The sequence below is a fragment of the Daucus carota genome, chromosome 9 (assembly GCF_001625215.2).
Source record: "Daucus carota subsp. sativus chromosome 9, DH1 v3.0, whole genome shotgun sequence".
Taxonomy (NCBI): domain Eukaryota; kingdom Viridiplantae; phylum Streptophyta; class Magnoliopsida; order Apiales; family Apiaceae; genus Daucus; species Daucus carota.
In genome coordinates this window covers 8,712,882-8,733,910 of record NC_030389.2, presented here as the reverse complement: position 1 = coordinate 8,733,910, position 21,029 = coordinate 8,712,882, and the positions used below count along the sequence as shown (strand labels likewise).

The window sequence follows — 21,029 nt, the reverse complement described above, 5'->3', positions numbered from 1 at the left end:
AAAATATTATTATAATAAAAAAAAATAGTAAATAGTCTTTATAAATCTATATATATTATCATAAATACTAGAAGTCATAACATTTTACTTGGTTAGTATGCAAAAATAATATGTCAAACTCTATAAATTATTTTTTAACTCCTTGAATTGAAATTTGGAACTACTTGATTGATATTTATTGTTATGCAAATTTGTTATGTATTATTTACATCTATGAAAATAAAATATTTGATATATTTAATTTTGTTATGCTGATTTATAAACTTAAAATTTAATTGATAACTGTATTAATTATGGAAAGTAATAAATCTTGCTATTAACTCTCATTTATTATTGTTTTAAATATGCACTACAATGTTGCTATGTTTACCGGTGATTTAAGTTGAAAGAATTTAAATATTCAACTCCCTCCGTCCCCTTTTACATGTCTCCGTTTGACTTTTGATCAGTCAAATTGACTATATTTTGACTGAAATTTTACATATATTATATGATTCAAAAAATATTAAAAATTATATCATTAGAAAGTATATTTAGTGTATTTTAATATGCAACTTTCAGATTTCGATAATAATGAAAAGATAATTTGTAATGTTTAGTCAAAATTTGGTCAATTTGACTGGTCAAAAGTCAAATGAGGACATGTAAAAAGGGACGTAGGGAGTATGTATTGAGCGATCTTAAAATAAAACGACGACTATATTTTTGATAATGCCTTGCAAATTAGTATCTGTTCTAATACTCTTTGGATGAGCCAGAGTCGACCTGAGTCTCGCGGGACAATAGAGCATAAACCCACCACTTGGGTTATTTATTTAGCTCGTTTTGTATTTCACAATCATATTGTAAAAATATATTCACAATAAATAACTACTATTTAAAAATATAATCGTGAAAATTTGAAAATAATAAAATAATATATTTTTAAATATAGTTAATCACCAAAGCACTTTCGCTTACAGGTCAGCAAATTTTACCTAATTATATATATATTGATAATTTTAGCCAACAGTTATGGCTATAATTGGCCATCTCCCTTATAGATGCTCTTACTGAAAATAGCCTTGAAGAAAATTAACGTACTCTTTTATAAATATATTTCTTCCCTGACTTTCAAACTTCAGGTTCCAGCACAATAGAAATGAAAAGCCTAGCAAAAGAACACTGAACACTCGCAACATTAATTTCATAGGTAATAGGCTGTGATTTTCGCCAATAACATAAATAGTGTTTTTTTATGAATTAATTGCTGGATCTGAGTACCAAGAGCGGCAGAACTATGCTTATCATGAACAAAGTCAAAATGCCCTGTTCATTCATTAAAGCCTAAAACCCAACAGAGGCCTAAAACCCTAGAACACAATTCTTCTCTGCTATTTAGATAAACATGCTGAAGTACATAAATAAATATTTACATTAAGCGTATGCTCCGATATTTTTGTCAGCTGCAGGCAGCATAAAGGCTACAATACCTTGAGATGTACTGGAAATGAACCAAGCTGAAGCCATGCCTATGAGTCTGCTGTATTTCTTCCACTGTTAATGAAAAAAATAATTCTGTCACAAAAAACGTTTTGGATCTTCAACTCTTTCTTCTTTGCTATCCTGGATTTTGATTCTCTTTAATTGAGAAACCAGCATTGCATGCACCCTACTCTTCAACTGCGTAGCATAAAAGCAAATTTTAAAGATCAGTACAGCAATATGGATTTTTCAACAAGTGCTCTTTAAAAACTGGCTTTAATTTAGGCATTTTATGCGGTTGCAAGTTTTGTGAATTATCAATGTATATATTTTTTAAGACACTTCATTTCCAACTATAAAAGGGAATACACTTTTTTTTTCTCGCCCTTATATACCAAAACATAGACCAACTGTTCGAAAGGAACGTTCCCCTGACTGCTCCCAACAGAGATAAAAATACAGAATCGCCTCAATCATAGGCTCATAACATATTTTCACCCAAGATTACTGTAATTCGGCACCTTTGGCAGTCCAAAGGGCATGGAAACAACATCTTACTCACTGCATCTTTTTCTTCAAAGGTAAAAACCATAGTCTAGGCTTCGGCTTCAGCCCTCTTCAGATTTCAGATGTGACTTTTTAATATCAACAAGAGAAATTTTAATTTCCAGCATAGAAGTCTAGAACAATACTGGGATACAAGTACACAACAAGATCTTAAAAGATCCAACATCCAGGACTACTTCAACGCCATCATGAATATGAACTACGTAAAAGTTGTAAGGTTTATAGTATATATACTAACCTCGTCAATCCCCACTTCACTCATTACTGAAACACGCAAGGATCCAGCAGGGCCCATTTTCCGGTATATAGCCAGCTCAGTATTGTCAGCAGTACTATCTTCTGTAATGTAAACAACAGGGGAATCTTGCAGTAGATCACATTTGGAGACAACATCTATCCAAAGATGATCACCAAATCTTTCTTTAATTTCTTTGTAAATGGTATACTGCATTATAAATTAGACTACATATTAGATGGTTAGACTACATATTAGATGGTTAGCTAGCACAGAAAATAGAAACCATGAAATAGACTGCACTAAGAATCTCATTTTCTAAACATCTAGTACAGAGAGCTCAGTGAGGAGAATAGATAAAGGACAATATAAGAGGGACCAGATGTTATGTGTTCCTTTTTCGTATGCCCAAAAGGCAGACATGTGACAACATCTATAACCTCAGTTTGTATTATAACTTTAATATTAACAGCAACAGTTAAACCTCTTTAAAGTAATACCCCTCGGACCGGGAAAAAATATTACTTTACCGAATTTATATTTTATCGATATAATAATATTTTATTACTTTATCGATAAGATAATATTTTATTATTTTACCGAATTTCTATATGTTTACAAATTATAATTCATTATTTTTAAAAACAAGAATCGGTCACATGCAATGTATTTGATTTAAAATTATTTTTATAATAATTAATCATATATGAAAACTAAATTCATGCATGCACTAGACGATAGCAATGTCATCCCAAGCGTATCATCATAGGAAGCACTTGAAGCAATCAACACTTTAAACAATTACTTGTTACAACATGAGCAAAACATACCGGGAGTTATTTATGCTTTACAAAAAGTCAAGGATGAGTTTAATTTCGGCTTTCGTGGAAATAAGAAACAAGCTACTATAGATTCATATTTTAGAAAGAATTGAATTTTGTAATTCATATACATTATGTATATATATATAATTCATGAATTATTACTTTACATATTACATGGGTCTTTAATGAATTTCTAAATTTTTATTATCTTATGCTTTTAGCGAAAATATTACTTTACGACATTGGCCCAAGTTGGGACCGATAAAATTTATTACTTAAACGAGGTTATTATTTTATCGGATATTACTTAATCGAGGTTTAACTGTACTTTATGTGTGTTGGTGTTATACTGATAAGATGTGTAGTCAAAATATAATGTAATCATTATTGATGTTGGTTATCTGCTCAGATTGATCGAGACCACAAAAGAACTCAAGCACAGACACTAGCATGGTTTTTTTAGATAAAATTAAGATACTATATAAATCTAATTTGTATTTGTTAAGTTGCATAGATAAAATTAAAAAAGGGAGCCATATCTGACATATCTTGGATATGCAGACGTGAGAAATTTTTTGAGATGTCAGAAATACTCTCAAATACTACAACAGTAAATGCTTTTGAAAAGAATCAGAGCACTTCCTTTCACTTTGACAAGATGCTTAAAATATATGCATGTTGCTTGTGCAGTTATACAAATATACCTGTGTAGACTAGTAAATTTTATCTAATAAAAAACCACATACGGAAAAAAATTGTATGATGCAAGGCCTGGCTGATTAATCTACACATGACGATTCAGGCACCTTTGGAGTATATACTTGGGACAGTTCTGATTAGTATACTTCAAACCAAACTTATCCATCATAGAGCGACACACATAATGTAGATGTGATTGAACTTTACATCAGATTTCAGATCATAAGAGAACTGACTTGCAAAGGACATAGAAAAAAGATACCTGATCAGAAGGTGAGGTTCCACATTCTCCAGACAGATCATGGACATACAGTACAGCAGTTGGCAAATGAGAGAGGACAGCCAGCGTCAACTTTTCTAAATTGTTTCTGTCCTCTGCAGGCACAAACAAGAAAAATGAGTAATTTGTGAAAAGTCTAGCACCCTAGCAATTTTCCTAATCCTAGGCCCAATTGCACATAAAGCAGAAATGTTACTGAGTAACTGATTGGATAATGGTTTAATGCTCTCAGACTTTCTAACTAACTATAACGACAGCCAGGAATTATCCTTCTGGAGAAATTTGAAGTCGGCTCTATACCAATAAATTGCTATTAAGCCACTTATCATACATATTTAATCTTCAATAATGTAGTTCAGGAATAATTATTTTACATATACATACAAAACAATACAGTAAATAGTCATGAGGAAAAGAAATATATTTAATTAAAAGAAGAGACAAAAGAAAAGACAAATATTTTCTTGAAAGCAGAGACAAATGAACATGTAAATAGGGGGGAAAAGTCTACCATCCCGCCTCCTCAAGATACCAGGTGTGTCAGTCACCTGCAGTCATATTACATTTAGATAACAAAAGGTGAATGTTGAATAAATAGATTGTATATAGTACATTTAGCAAAAATATAATATTAACTGAAATAATTTTACATAGTACATAGAGTACCTGAAAATTTTGGTCTGTTAAATGAATATGACCCATTAAAATTCCTCTGGTAGTGAAAGGATAGTTGCAGATCTGTACACCAGGGGCGAAAAAGCTGACTCAATTGACCATTACATAAGAGCACAATGAATACATGAAATGGTGAATACAGTCGTAGAATGCTGGATAAAAAAAAATTTTAAGAAGTTTAAGCAAGATAACATCATGGTTGTGAGGGGCCTCACAGGGGGAAAATAGTTGAACTGGTTCATGGGACTGGCTGTTCCAATTTAATATATGAAGTTGATCAACACATATAACTGGACAAATGACTAGCAGACTTTTTTTTTTTTTTTGTCAGGACAAATGACTAGCAGACTTGAGTCCACTGGAAGAGTGACTAGACGACTTGAGTCCACTGGACAAGATGGCCAATGGATTTCTCATCGGGTTCAAAATTCAGGTCATAATCCTCCCATAATTAAAATTTGAGACAAGGTCCAGTCCATTCGTGTAAGAAAAGAAACCTAATCCAGTCATCATTGGTAAGATAGAGAGAGAACATAAAACGTCGATTCTTCATACACTGCTATCTAGATATATACATTATACAAGTATTTAATATATAACAGAAGCATAGTAGACTGTTGTAATCTATACTATACTATACTATAATAAGCCAACATGGGTATAATTTGTAGTCCACATTTTTAATTATATTTTTTAGTTTGGTACTCTCCCTCTAAAACTATAAGTCTACAACATGTGAAGATCTATTACTCTTACATTGTTAAATAGTTTTAAATACTAAAAACACTCATAACAATATGTTATTATATAATCTTATAAAAATTTATAATGATGTTAAAAATAAAATTATAAATATTCAATTAAATATCTTTTTTTAGCAAAACCTTCATATAACTTTTTTTTAACTCTAACGTGTTCTATTTCAATACAAACACTAACCATTACGTAACCCTTTCTAACTCTAATATGTTACACGATAAATATCTTTTTTCAATAATAGGCATCACATATTAATAACAGTAAAATATTTATAAATAGATAATATATTGTAAAAGCTAAATTATCGTGAGAACGTACAATCAGTTGGTTAATATAATTTAATAAAATTCAACTCATTAATACTAAGATATTAATAAAATGATGTTAAACTTTAAAAAATAAATTACGAGTTATATATCCGCCCGTGCTTCGCATGGGTTAAAGGCTAGTAGAAGTACATACAGATCCTGCTTTCAATAGCATATGTTTTGAATAAATTTCATTTATATTAATATTCTTTTCATACACTGGTTCAAATTTTCTATATACACATTGCACACTCTTTCTTTGTAAATTTACAATTATATTGCTTTTAATTCATTTCCAACTCAAACAACGATGACACTGGTAATTTCACTTCAACTCAATTCAAAAAATAGACGTAATATAATTGAAATATAAAGAATTTAAGTAGAATGTTCACTGGGATAACATCAGAGCTTCCTTTAGATTGCTCCAGAGCCCAGACTTTAGCCACAGCAAACCAAAGATACCTTAACACAACCTCTCTAGTTCTGCCTGCCACATATACAAGGACGTAGCATGTGTCCGTAAACTATAAGTGATACTCGATCTGTGTGAGGTACTTTCAGTAAACAGGCTTTCCTTCCACACATTAAGGCATATTTACAAAATGTTCCACTATGAGATCCTTTGACCATAGAAACAAAATCACTCCAATAGAAAGTCTCAGTTCATATGAGAATATTAAGAATATACTTAAGGTGTCATAGATTCATAGTAGAGAGGACACAAAGAGAGAGGCTGACAAACTGAAATGTGTTTATAATATTACTTCTATAGTCCTACTGCATATTAGTGAAGAGCCTCATATATGCAAAATAGAAATTTTGTGCTACTCTTGCTACAGCAAGCAAGTACAGTCACGATGTCATCTCGACGACCTAAGCATGCTTATGTCATGGTTATTGCTGATATTTTACAGAAAGAATAGCTGATTTAATGATGCCCTAGCAGAATTATATCCCATGAGACTGATGCTAATTGTTATCATTACACTCGAATGCCACATAGCATAAGTTGTCACAATTATGCTCAGTCTACTATACCCGGGCACGTAGAAATCAGGACAAGACAACTTTTGCAGATACACGGCAGCAGGGAAGTTTACAACAAAGAACTTCGGCATTGAATAACATCAAAGCTTGTAAGCATACACATGATAAATATATCATAAAATTACAAAAACCAAAACATACAATACAATTGCATATTTGAAGTGCATATAAGCCTATATCATGTATCCTAATTTAGAACACCATTCAAAATTTGTTTACACCGACCTCAGGCTTTCCTGTAGAAAGAAGGCGAACCAAAGATGATTTTCCAACATTAGGAGCTCCAACAAGACAAAGTGTTGGTGTCTCCAGATCAACTACTGGCATTGCTCGCAAAGCCTGAAATTTGTGCAGTAAAAATATGCATCGTCCCATTATAACAAGATAATGTAGACAAGAAAAAAATCATGCAGAAACAAGGAAAGTCAGGCACTTGATATGCAATCCAAAAAAGAAAAATATGAGACTTATTTTTTATTTATAAAAACAAGAACCAAGTACAAATGAGCAGAATCAGACTCCAAAGAAGCAATCCACAGTATCAACTTCAATGAAAAGACCAAACTAAAATGCTATGTTTGCTAAACAGAAAAAAAAAGTGGGAAATAAATTAACTAATTTACTTTTTTGGCAACACGTTCCTTTTTCTTACCCTGCTGCTAAAAAATGGCCAATTACATAGGATCCTTACTTTTTGATAATAATTTATACATGCACCAGTCAAAGAGTACCCAAAAAAGAAAGAATAATAATAATAATAATAATAATAATAATAATAATAATAATAATAATAATAATAATAATAATAATAATAATAATAATAATAATAATAATAATAATAGAGATAATAATAATAGTAGTAATAAAAATAATAATGATGATCATCATCATCATAATAATAATGATAATACTAATACTAATAATAGATAAATTGGATGAAATACATAAGAAACATGTCTTAAGCATATATTGTAACACCATATCTTAAAATTTTTGTATCATTACAGCTAGATCAAATACGTTTTTCTTGAGTTCTTGACTTGTTGACTATTGAGTGTTCATTTCTTTGAAGATAATAAGATGGACTTTGCCATATAAGAAACAAGGTACATCATAATTTTTACTATTTCACTACTCAGAGCCTTTTCAATAGCCTTTCACCTACCTTGTTTCGGAGACAACTTCACAATTTGTATAATTATAAAAGAACTTTAAATTTAAAGAAAGGAATGCAAAGATTTGTTATGTACTTATTATATACTATTAGTCATGTAAATTGTAGAATTATGGTGTACATATTAGGTGTGAACTAAAGGAGAGAAATGTCAACATCTTTGACAATGTATATACCTGATTCCTAGGAATTTACTACTGCTTAGGACTTTAGTACTACATCCCTGATTTAAGGAGTTTACAGCTATGTATGTATTGTAATCTGCCTATATATTGGTAAGTCTTATTACAAAATGAAATAACAATTATCTTTGCATATTCACTCTGCATATTCACATGGTATCAGAGCATCTCTGATCCGTAATTGTTCTCCTTTTTGTTTCCTGTTTCTCATCCTGTTTTTCCCACGCATCTGTCATCATGGCTGCTGAGAAGCAAACCCAAACTTCAGATGCATCCTCTCATACCTCCACCCTCCATAATCCAATTATATCTACTGGTATTTCCTCTCACGGTGTTGAGGCCATTTCTACTGTTACCAGCCACAAATTCAATGGCCATAACTATCTCCAATGGTCTCAATCTGTGATGATGTTTATCGATGGAAAAGGAAAAGAAGACTACCTTACAGAGGAGATTGAGACTCCAAAATCAACTGATCATAATCACATGATACAATCATGGCTGATTGGTTCGATGAATAATGATATTGGAGAAAATTTTCTTCTATATTCAACAGCCAAGGAACTCTGGGATGCTGTTAAGGATTCATATTCAAGTTCTGAAAACACATCAGAATTATTTGAAATTGAAGCTGCTCTTTATGATCTCCGTCAAGAAGATACATCAGTCACACAGTATTTCAACACTCTTACTCGTTACTAGCAGCAATTAGATTTGTTCGAAACCTATTCTTGGAAGTGTGCGGAAGACACCACTCTATACCGAAGTATTATGGAGAAAAAGAGAACTTTCAAATTTCTTCATGGCCTCAATAAAAATCTTGATGCAGTCAGGAGCAGAATCATGAGTACTAAGCCTCTTCCTAAAGTCAAAGAAGCATTCTCAGAGGTTCGACAAGAAGAAAGTAGAAAGAAAGTCATGATGGGTTCCTCCACTCTTTCATCTCATCAAGAATCATCTGCCCTAGCTGCTCGAGGTCAATTTCAAGGCACAAATCAAGAGCATCGACAACAAAAGGGACGTCCGTGGTGTGATCATTGTCGTAAGCCTGGACAGGAAACTTCATGGAAAGCCAGCTGATTGGAAATTAAAGTCCTGGAAAGACAAAGAGAGCCATGGCAACGTTGCTGTCACTTCTACTGAAGCAAAAACGGATGGATCAGACTCATCACCATTCAATAAAGCACAACTAGAGGCACTTCAGAAACTCTTAAGTCAGTCACACATAAGCTCACATGCAAATACTGCTATGAACGGTAATCATCCAGTAGCTTTATTTGTCAATAAACGACCTAACACTTGGATTCTTGATTCGGGAGCCTCGGATCATATGACAGGAAATGTAAATATTTTTTCTGACTTTCAGTCTTATACCGCTGACGAGCATCATTCAATGAAAATAGTAGATGGCACATCCTCAAAGGTTGAGGGTTTAGGTTCAATAAGGCTGAATAAGAATCTAACTCTCGATTCAGTACTTTATGTCCCTAAATTGAACTGTAATTTACTATCTATTAGTAAATTTACTCGTGATCTTAATTGTGAGACTAAGTTTTATCCAAATATGTGTGTGTTTCAGGATTTAGATTCGGGGAAGATGATTGCCAATGCTAAAATGTGTTCAGGACTCTATATCCTACAAGATGACACCTCATCCGCAATCAAGTCTCAGAAATTTAGTTTGTTTTCTTCAAATAATCATCCTGTTTCAAATAAAGATAGTGATATTATGCTATGGCGCTATCGTCTTGATCATCCAAATTTCATGTATTTGTCAATAATGTTTCCTTCTTTGTTCATCGATAAAAATCCAAACACTTTTTCCTGTGAAATTTGTCAGTTTGCGAAATACACACGAAGTTGCTATTCTAGATTACCATATAAATCCTCCAAACCATTTACATTTATTCATAGTGATGTGTGGGGCCCTCACATATAAATACTATGAATGGACAAAGATGATTTGTATCTTTTATTGATGATCATACCAGACTAACATGGGTGTTTCTTATGAAAAGTAAATCTGAAGTTAGTGAAAATTTAAAAAATTTCATTCCATGATTCAAATTCAATTTCACACAAATATTCAGATTTTCAAGACCAACAATGCCAAAGATTATTTCAATCTTGTTCTTGCTTCTTACCTCACACAAAAAGGTGTCATTCACTCGAGCTCGTGTGTTGATACTCCTCAACAAAACGGGATTGTTGAACGAAAAAATAGACATCTTCTAGAAGTTGCTCATTCACCTATGTTTTCTACCAAAGTTTCGAAATATTTTTAGGGAGAGGCTGTCCTTACAGCTACATATCTCATCAATCGACTACCTTCTAGGGTACTCAACTTTCAAACTCCATGTGATAAAGTTTTGCAATCATTCCCAGAAACAAGGTTCATTAATCTCCTTGATCCAAAGATCTTTGGTTGCACGGCATTTGTGCACGATCATTCTCAAAATCGTAGTAAGCTTGATCCTAAATCTATCAAATGTATATTTTTAGGTTATTCTTCTCATCAAAAGGGTTATAAATGTTATTCTCCTTTAACTCGAAAGATATATAACTCCATGGATGTCACTTTTTTTGAAAATCATGCTTATTACAATTCTGAGATTCAGGGGGAGAATGCAAGTGAATCTCATCTTTGGGACAATATTTCTTTTGACAACCCTTCCACCTCTCAAGTCGTTGATAATCAAGTTTCATCTTCCCAAATCATTGAAAATCCCCAAATCTCATCTTTATCTTCGACTCGTGCTCCTAGCCAAGAACCAGGAAACAAAGAAATTCTTGTCTATAAAAGAAGAAATAAATCTGGTAAAGTTATAGAGCACAGAACACATTTGGAGGGCAACCATGAATCAGAACTGGATCCTCATCTTCAATCTTCAGAAACTCATTCAGGTTTGATTAATTCTCACAATGATAATATTCCTCATAATGATTTAGATCAGCCAATTGCTTTGAGAAAGGGTATTCGTGCATGTACTGAACATCTTATTAACAATTTTGTGTCATATAAGAAGTTGTCACCATCCTATCACGCATTTGTCTCTAGTATTGATAATATACAGATTCCTAGAACAATTCAAGAGGCATTGATAGATCCACAATGGAAAAAGGCAGTGAAAGATGAGATTGCTGCTTTGGTGAAAAATGGAACTTGGAATGTCATAGAGCTCCCACCCGAAAAGAAATCTGTAGGTTGTAAATGGGTCTTTACTGTTAAACATAAAGCAGATGGTAGCATTGAGAGGTATAAAGCTCGCCTTGTTGCTAAAGGTTTCACTCAATCCTACGGAATTGATTATCAAGAAACTTTCGCTCCAGTTGCTAAGCTTAACACTGTAAGAGTGCTATTATCTATTGCTGCAAACAAAGACTGGCCCTTATATCAACTTGATGTGAAAATTGCTTTCCTGAATGGTGATCTTGAAGGGGAAGTTTATATGGACATTCCACCGGGCTTTGGGAACTCTTCAAACCGAGGTAAAGTTTGCAAACTATATAAATCTTTGTATGGTCTTAAACAGTCTCCACGTACATGGTTCGGAAAATTTACAAAGTCAATCATTCGGAATGGCTATACTCAATGCCAAACAGACCACACTTTGTTTGTGAAATTCTCATCAGACAAAAGAAGAGCTATCCTAATTGTTTATGTCGATGACATAATACTGACGGGTGACTACAAAGAAGAATTGGAAAGTCTGAAACATTATCTTTCTAAAGAATTTGAGATAAAAGACCTTGGAAATCTCATATATTTTCTGGGCATGGAAATTGCACGATCAAAACATGGCATCTTTGTTTCACAACGCAAGTCTGTTCTGGACTTACTAAAGGAAACAGGAATGCTAGGATGCAAACCAGCCTCAACTCCAATGGACTCCAATAAAAAGGTGGGTTCAGGATTAATCAGGAAACCAGTTGACAAGGGAAGATATCAAAGATTGGTCGGACGCCTCATTTACCTATCACATACCAGGCCTGATATTGGTTTTGCGATAAGTGTTGTTAGTCAATACATGAACAATCCTATAGAAGAACACATGAAAGCTGTTACTAGAATTTTAAGATACCTCAAATTGAATCCTGGAAAAGTTCTGTTATTCAAGAAAATGATAATCGAGGGATCAAAGTCTACACTGATGCAAACTGGGCAGGAGATGTAACAGATAGAAGAAGTACTTCAGGATATTGTTCCTATGTTTGGGGTAATCTAGTAACATGGAGAAGTAAAAACAACCAGTAGTCTCCAGAAGTTCAGCTGAAGCAGAAATTAGAGCTTTGGCTTTAGGCATTTGCGAAGGAATCTGGCTTAAAAGATTGCTTGCTGAATTAAGACTTTGTGCAATAAAGCCTATAGCAATGCTCTATGACAATCAAGCTGCTATTAGTATTGCAAAAATCCCGGTTCATCATGACAAACAAAGCACATCTCCTCAAGAAAAGTGTTTTTTTTACTTCAAAGATTTTCGAGAAGTGTTCATCCTATGTTTTCTACCAAAGTTTCGAAAATATTTACCTATTAGAGGTGTACTTAGATACATATCTCATCAATCGAATACCTTCTAGGGTACTCAACTTTCAAACTCCATGTGATAAGTTTTGCAATCATTCCCAGAAACAAGGTTCATTAATCTCCTTGATCCAAAGATCTTTGGTTGCACGGCATTTGTGCACGATCATTCTCAAAATCGTAGTAAGCTTGATCCTAAATCTATCAAATGTATATTTTTAGGTTATTCTTCTCATCAAAAGGGTTATAAATGTTATTCTCCTTTAACTCGAAAGATATATAACTCCATGGATGTCACTTTTTTTGAAAATCATGCTTATTACAATTCTGAGATTCAGGGGGAGAATGCAAGTGAATCTCATCTTTGGGACAATATTTCTTTTGACAACCCTTCCACCTCTCAAGTCGTTGATAATCAAGTTTCATCTTCCCAAATCATTGAAAATCCCCAAATCTCATCTTTATCTTCGACTCGTGCTCCTAGCCAAGAACCAGGAAACAAAGAAATTCTTGTCTATAAAAGAAGAAATAAATCTGGTAAAGTTATAGAGCACAGAACACATTTGGAGGGCAACCATGAATCAGAACTGGATCCTCATCTTCAATCTTCAGAAACTCATTCAGGTTTGATTAATTCTCACAATGATAATATTCCTCATAATGATTTAGATCAGCCAATTGCTTTGAGAAAGGGTATTCGTGCATGTACTGAACATCTTATTAACAATTTTGTGTCATATAAGAAGTTGTCACCATCCTATCACGCATTTGTCTCTAGTATTGATAATATACAGATTCCTAGAACAATTCAAGAGGCATTGATAGATCCACAATGGAAAAAGGCAGTGAAAGATGAGATTGCTGCTTTGGTGAAAAATGGAACTTGGAATGTCATAGAGCTCCCACCCGAAAAGAAATCTGTAGGTTGTAAATGGGTCTTTACTGTTAAACATAAAGCAGATGGTAGCATTGAGAGGTATAAAGCTCGCCTTGTTGCTAAAGGTTTCACTCAATCCTACGGAATTGATTATCAAGAAACTTTCGCTCCAGTTGCTAAGCTTAACACTGTAAGAGTGCTATTATCTATTGCTGCAAACAAAGACTGGCCCTTATATCAACTTGATGTGAAAATTGCTTTCCTGAATGGTGATCTTGAAGGGGAAGTTTATATGGACATTCCACCGGGCTTTGGGAACTCTTCAAACCGAGGTAAAGTTTGCAAACTATATAAATCTTTGTATGGTCTTAAACAGTCTCCACGTACATGGTTCGGAAAATTTACAAAGTCAATCATTCGGAATGGCTATACTCAATGCCAAACAGACCACACTTTGTTTGTGAAATTCTCATCAGACAAAAGAAGAGCTATCCTAATTGTTTATGTCGATGACATAATACTGACGGGTGACTACAAAGAAGAATTGGAAAGTCTGAAACATTATCTTTCTAAAGAATTTGAGATAAAAGACCTTGGAAATCTCATATATTTTCTGGGCATGGAAATTGCACGATCAAAACATGGCATCTTTGTTTCACAACGCAAGTCTGTTCTGGACTTACTAAAGGAAACAGGAATGCTAGGATGCAAACCAGCCTCAACTCCAATGGACTCCAATAAAAAGGTGGGTTCAGGATTAATCAGGAAACCAGTTGACAAGGGAAGATATCAAAGATTGGTCGGACGCCTCATTTACCTATCACATACCAGGCCTGATATTGGTTTTGCGATAAGTGTTGTTAGTCAATACATGAACAATCCTATAGAAGAACACATGAAAGCTGTTACTAGAATTTTAAGATACCTCAAATTGAATCCTGGAAAAGTTCTGTTATTCAAGAAAAATGATAATCGAGGGATCAAAGTCTACACTGATGCAAACTGGGCAGGAGATGTAACAGATAGAAGAAGTACTTCAGGATATTGTTCCTATGTTTGGGGTAATCTAGTAACATGGAGAAGTAAAAAACAACCAGTAGTCTCCAGAAGTTCAGCTGAAGCAGAAATTAGAGCTTTGGCTTTAGGCATTTGCGAAGGAATCTGGCTTAAAAGATTGCTTGCTGAATTAAGACTTTGTGCAATAAAGCCTATAGCAATGCTCTATGACAATCAAGCTGCTATTAGTATTGCAAAAATCCCGGTTCATCATGACAGAACAAAGCACATCGAGATAGACAGACATTTCATCACAGAAAAGATCGAGAATACAATTATTGAGATTATCTATACTCCATCAAGACTTCAAAGAGCGGATGTTCTTACCAAAGCCCTTCCGAGGGTTGTTTTTAATGAATTAATATGCAAGCTGGGAATGTTTGATATACATAACCCAGCTTGAGGGGTAGTGTAGAATTATGGTGTACATATTAGGTGTGAACTATAGGAGAGAAATGTCAACATCTTTGACAATGTATATACCTGATTTCTAGGAATTTACTACTGCTTAGGACTTTAGTACTACATCCCTGATTTAAGGAGTTTACAGCTATGTATGTATTGTAATCTGCCTATATATAGGTAAGTCTTATGACAGAATGAAATAACAATTATCTTTGCATATTCACAGCATATTCACTCTGCATATTCACATAAATCAATATTTAGAATAATTATTTTAGGGATGTCAGATCATATATTAAAACTATTCTAAAATTTCCAATCATGGCTAAAAGCCTTTTTATTCCTTTTTATGTGCCTTGCTTCAGAGACAATGTCATCTTTTATATTTTTTTAGAAAAGGATGGAGTTCATAGAAGTCTTAATTCATTAAAGTTGTACTGTAAAATCCAAATAAATGACATGCAAATCAATATCTAGAGTGAATATATTAGGTATGTCAAATTATATATCATGGCCATTCTAAAATTTCCAAGCGTGGTTAGATTTAAAATAGATTTTGTTTACATTAAAGTGAATGCATTAATAAATAATCAGGGTCGAGGAAAGAGATATCGACTACTGGAGGCTTTCTTCTAAAGCATGATCGTTCATATTTGAAGTTGTAAGATCATATACACATGGGAATACTTTTGCTATTTTATAGAGTGAACTACAGAATCAAAATATGTTAAACTTGAACATTATAGATTGAGATTTCCCGAGTTCCCTAGGGCTTCAAACATAAAGAGCTCCATTCATAATAATTGTCCTAGATCAAATGTGCAGTAAACGATGAATTACCTTTGCTATATTCAACAACTCGTCAACTGCTTTGCCTTGACTTTTAAAAATTTCTTCGAGGCTATTCATCCCCTGCATATTAATTACTCAGAAAAATTTAATATGTGATAAGAACAGCTTAAAGTAAAGATTAAAATAAGACACCATAGCATTACAGAGCTGACCTCATCTAATCTTTCTAGTGCCTCTTTCTTAGTTGAAGACTGCAAAAAGTATAAGAAAACTATTAACTATATTACTTGACATGGTAAGAAAATAGAACTAATTATTAAAAGACTTCAGGAAATGTCTTCAGGAAAATAACAATTACACGAGTGATAAATAGAACCGGGTGTTAGAGGTAAGTACTATAACCCTGGTCCCTGTAAAGTACATTTATTATCGACTAATGCACAGGTTTCCATGATTCCTCCCACCAGAACATTCATTATAGCTTCTTTTTTTAAAACTCTTGGTGGATAGTCCCTGCGTGGGTTATAGTATTTACTCTCTCAGATGAAGTACAACCAGTAGGGAAGGGAGATCAAGAACGAACTCACAAACTGGATTAGAAGTTGCACAAAATCAAGGCTAAGATCCAAAATTGGATTTCAAAATATTGCCCGACTAAAGATGACTGAGAGGTGCAGAGAAAACAGCACTTTTTGGCAGTAACAGATAGAATAAAATGATATAATTTTGTTAGAGCATGTTCAATAGAGGTGCTAAAAGTGATGTTATCTCTATAATATAGCACCTAAACAAAAAACTCCAATGCAATGTTAAACATGGATGCATAATAGCAAAATGCAACGAAGTAAAGAAGTTGCTATAATTGCCAAAAAGCATGCAAGTGGGAAAATGGAGGGAAGCGAATAATTAAAATGATAGTGACAAACATAATTTTGCATTTAAAGGTTAGGTGGATGAAATATAACTAAATTCGGATCTTGTTGGTGCTATATTAAAATTGCAAATTGGACTACAAGTTCTATTTTAACATCAATATTCACTTTTTGATTTCATAATATAGCAATAGCTGTACATATGACAGCACCACCACTAGACATGCTCTGAACAACACATTGGACGACAAGTTTATTTTAACATCAAAAATCACTTCTTGATTTCAGAATATAGCAATAGCTATATGTTATTCAGCACCAACACCGGACATGCTCTGACCAATGTTAAGTTACCAACTCCCTTAAGCTTATGGTTAAAGTCGTAGTAAACGGACCAACTGGATCAGATTGTCAATAGCACTTCCCTTACTTGAGAGCCTATTTTTTTTAAGAATTGAAGAGTAGATCAGTAGGAGCCAATTTTTCAGACAATAACCAACCTCGTCCAAATCAAATCTTTAAATTATGTCAAGTTACCATTTACCAGCTCTCCTAAGAGGGCTTTAATTAAATAATATTATCTTTAGATGCAACACGGGGTAATCAAACGGCAATCAAATTAAAAAGTAGTTGAGGATCCAGATTGATGCTAATATGCTTGTAAGCCTCTGCATCCAGGTTATATATGACTCCCCTCACGTACTAGAAGTAAAGAGTAACATATTTTACAAGGCACCAGTGGAGGCATGTGTTATGAATAAGATCTATTTTAGCCTCTTATCTTAAAGTTGTTCATTTGTCTGATTATATTTTCCTGTAAACCAAATCCTGTTTGGAGTTATTTTAATTCCAAACTCCATGTAATATAAACCATCCAAGGCATGTACAGAGACGATCCTACACTCAACATAAGTCGAACTCCACGCACTTAATACTAGACACAGATAGCCATTACATGTAACTAATGCAAGCAAATTACTTTCTTTAAACATTTTTTTCATTTGAAGACCAGTAAAACTGATGAGTGATGACAACTCTGACGGTGAAAATTCCATTTACCAAAGACCAGCTAATTTCTACTCTCGTCAATGCCAAAAATACAGATTGACACAACACTTCTGTTCTTGTTCCATATGTTCGCCCATTTCTTAGGCTACAGAATAAAATTGCAAAGAGAGTACAAGTTCATTTTTTAAAAATCAATATTCTATTATCAGCAGTTTTGCTACCTGCTACAACTTGGAGAAGAGCCGGATTTCTAAATTCATCAGAGATTAAAGGTCCTACTAGAAATGAGAAAATTTACTAAGATGTGCGAGGGAGCTTCACTAACAGGGGTGAAATAACTAATAAATCAAAGAGCTGATTAGTTGTTGATCATTTACCAATCACTGAAAGGAAATGCAAGTACAACTACCAAGTTCTTATCAAGAAGGTACGCCAACCTGGGCGCACAGGGAGGCATGTTCCTTTCCAACCGATACCACTTTCTTTCTTAAAGCATCAACTTTTTTCAACACCTGAAAATTATTAAAACTGATATTATAATCCATGAAAATCCATCTTCATTTCATATATATTAGTATAAACGCTGATGGCCCCTCTCAGAAGCAAAAATATGTTAGCCTTCGTTGAATTACAACAAAAGTTATTCAGCAGAAAAAAATTACAAATAAAAATCAAGGAGAGGGGATCACTATACCATATCACTTTTAAAGAGTTATTTACCTCTTCATAGTTTCCATCTCCAAGTGTCAAATCAACAAGTGATCTTTCATAAGGATGTAAATGGTGTTTTTTCGGAAAGTTTTCCTTGTATGTTCTTAACGAGACAGCCAGCTCCTACAGAGTTCAACAAAAGCCGAGATATTAACCCCATAGGAGATACATGTGTATGCCTACATCTAATAAGAAGTATAAGTGGTGATAGTACCACGACAGGTCTCTGCTTTATATCATTAATGAAAACAAAACAAAGAAGTAAAAAAGAGAATTTGAAAATATAATCAGTTTCAAGATGTCTCAACTCTCAACATGTTTCTATCAGCTATAACAGTCCCCATACCGAAGCTGGTAGTTTACCTTCATCAATGTATCAAGTTGTTTTGCCCCTTTGTTTCTCTCCCGTTTTGCAATATTAGCAATCCCTACAAAACATGCAAACTAAATATCATAGTCAGCAGTTCGGTCAAAATAGAATAAGTTGATTTGATTAAAAGTTTGGAACCATGTATGTATAAAGTTTTTACATGAAAATACAACATGCTACAGTAATTCATTACCCTTTGTCGGTGGCACCCTCTTCGCTTTTTTCATTGCCGAATAAAAAACATCAACTGAAGGCATTACCATAGGTAGCTTTTGAAAGGCCCCAACAGAATCAACTGTTATCAAAGTTTTGTCCTGCAAATGAGAGAGAAAATTTGACATTATTCTCTGTATCACCCTTTCTTTATAAGGAATCTTAAACCAACATGCCATCAGTTAATATACTCCCTACTTGAAGAATAAACCTGAATGTTATTATACTATCATACTACAAAATATACAAATACATATTAGTTTAAGCATACTCTATTGTTACACAATGTGCACGCATACATGTAAAGATAAAAGATCCTTGCTTCCATCCCAGGACCTGCGAGAGCATATAATGTCGTTCCACATGTTTTCTCAACAAGTCAACATATATCAACATGATATTCAACTGAAGCTAAATTTTATGCCTGACAATTATTCCTTGACGGGAATTATTATTCCAGAATAAAACAGATTAGTATTGAGTACGTATATATATTTTTCTGTATGCAGCTTAGTGCTGAACTACAGTGACAAACAATCAGAGAAATACTGTTTTAAACTTCCACAATATTTTGTCTCACAAAATAAATGGCAAGTTATGTCCATCTACATAACTCTCAAACGAGTTAAAAGGAGTAAAACATTGAAGATGTCACTTTTTTTCCAAGAGAACTCCCATAACAGTAACACGGGGAAACCTAGATAAATGCTATTATACTAACCAGAATCCTGTATCTTCCTCAATTGTGGATTCACTCTATCAAGAATCGGGGACAGCTTCAAAGCTTAGATTAACAACTGAATTCATAAAATTATATGAAAGGCAACCTGTGGAATCTATTTCATAGAGTCGTCACTCAAAATGCCGTGTTATATTTCAAACAAGAACCACAGTTTGACTGTTTCATGGTTGCAAAAATGAAAATAGTCATCAGCTCCTGTATAAATTTGATTGTTTTTATGATACGTTGTCACTCATAAACCATGACCTTGTCAGGGACAGTTTCAACTCTTGGATTAAAAATAATTTCATCAGGGCAACCTGTGGAAACTATTTTCATAAAGCCGCCACTCAAGATGCTGTGATATATTTCTATAAAGAACCACAGATTTCATGATTGCAAAAATGAAAAAAGACATCAGCTCCTTTTTCGATTTAATTATCTTTATCATACGCTGCACATAAACCTAGAATTCCATTGCAATACATTAGCTTATTGTTATTTTAAGTTATCTCCTGCTATCTATATATAACATGATAATAGACAGAAGAACACCTTCACTTTGTCCTGGAGCTCACTTGGTGCCTTTTGCACATAGCTTCCATTGACAATCGTGTAAGCAATAGTCTGAATACCCCGACAAACGGCCATCTTCGGGTTAAATACCACATTACGCACTGCATTTAAACAAATCCTATTAGCAAAAAGTATCACCACAAAACATGTCAAAAGTCTCAAATCCCTAAAAAAACAATAATGGAACACAAGAACAGTAAATCATAACCAATGAGCAAATTAAAATTTTGAAGAGATTATCTTGACCATTACTCTCTCTCTCTCTCTCTCTCTCCCCTCTCCATCTCACTCTCACTCTCTTCCACTTTCTCCCTCTCCCTCTCCCTGTCTCTCTTCCACTCTCGCTCTCCCTGTCTATCTCTCTCTCCACCTCTCTCTCCCTCTCTCTGTGAATATAAAGCAAGAAAAAGAATAAAAAAGTAACCTTGAGCAAATTTGGAGGTACAAAAAAGAGATTTAGTGGAAGGAAGTTGCCAAAGACCAGAACTTGCAGCCATTGCTCACTCAAATGCCTTGACCCCTTTTCTTGTCGAGGGTTTAAACTTTAAAGTGCTGCAGCAGCAATGTATACACAACTATATGTTTTGTGAGCGACTCGACTCTTATCGACTCACCGAATTGACTCACTACTGGTAGTATATCTGCTGGTGTACGACGAACCCGGCTCAGGTAACCCAACCCAATTAATT

General features: G+C 33.8%; 1 protein-coding gene across 1 annotated transcript; it reads right to left on the bottom strand.

Moving 5' to 3' along the window:
- Positions 1-1,064: 1,064 nt before the first annotated feature.
- LOC108203104 (uncharacterized) lies at positions 1,065-20,991 on the bottom strand. The gene is made up of 14 exons (XM_017371845.2): positions 20,765-20,991; positions 20,320-20,441; positions 19,024-19,144; positions 18,824-18,888; positions 18,470-18,583; positions 18,187-18,261; positions 16,082-16,120; positions 15,918-15,989; positions 7,087-7,200; positions 4,736-4,807; positions 4,581-4,617; positions 4,052-4,164; positions 2,270-2,476; positions 1,065-1,662 (listed from the first exon to the last, which is right to left on the bottom strand). Exons 1-14 carry the CDS (start codon positions 20,835-20,837, stop codon positions 1,561-1,563), a joined length of 1,326 nt encoding a protein of 441 aa, XP_017227334.1. The 5' UTR covers positions 20,838-20,991; the 3' UTR covers positions 1,065-1,560.
- Positions 20,992-21,029: the final 38 nt, after the last annotated feature.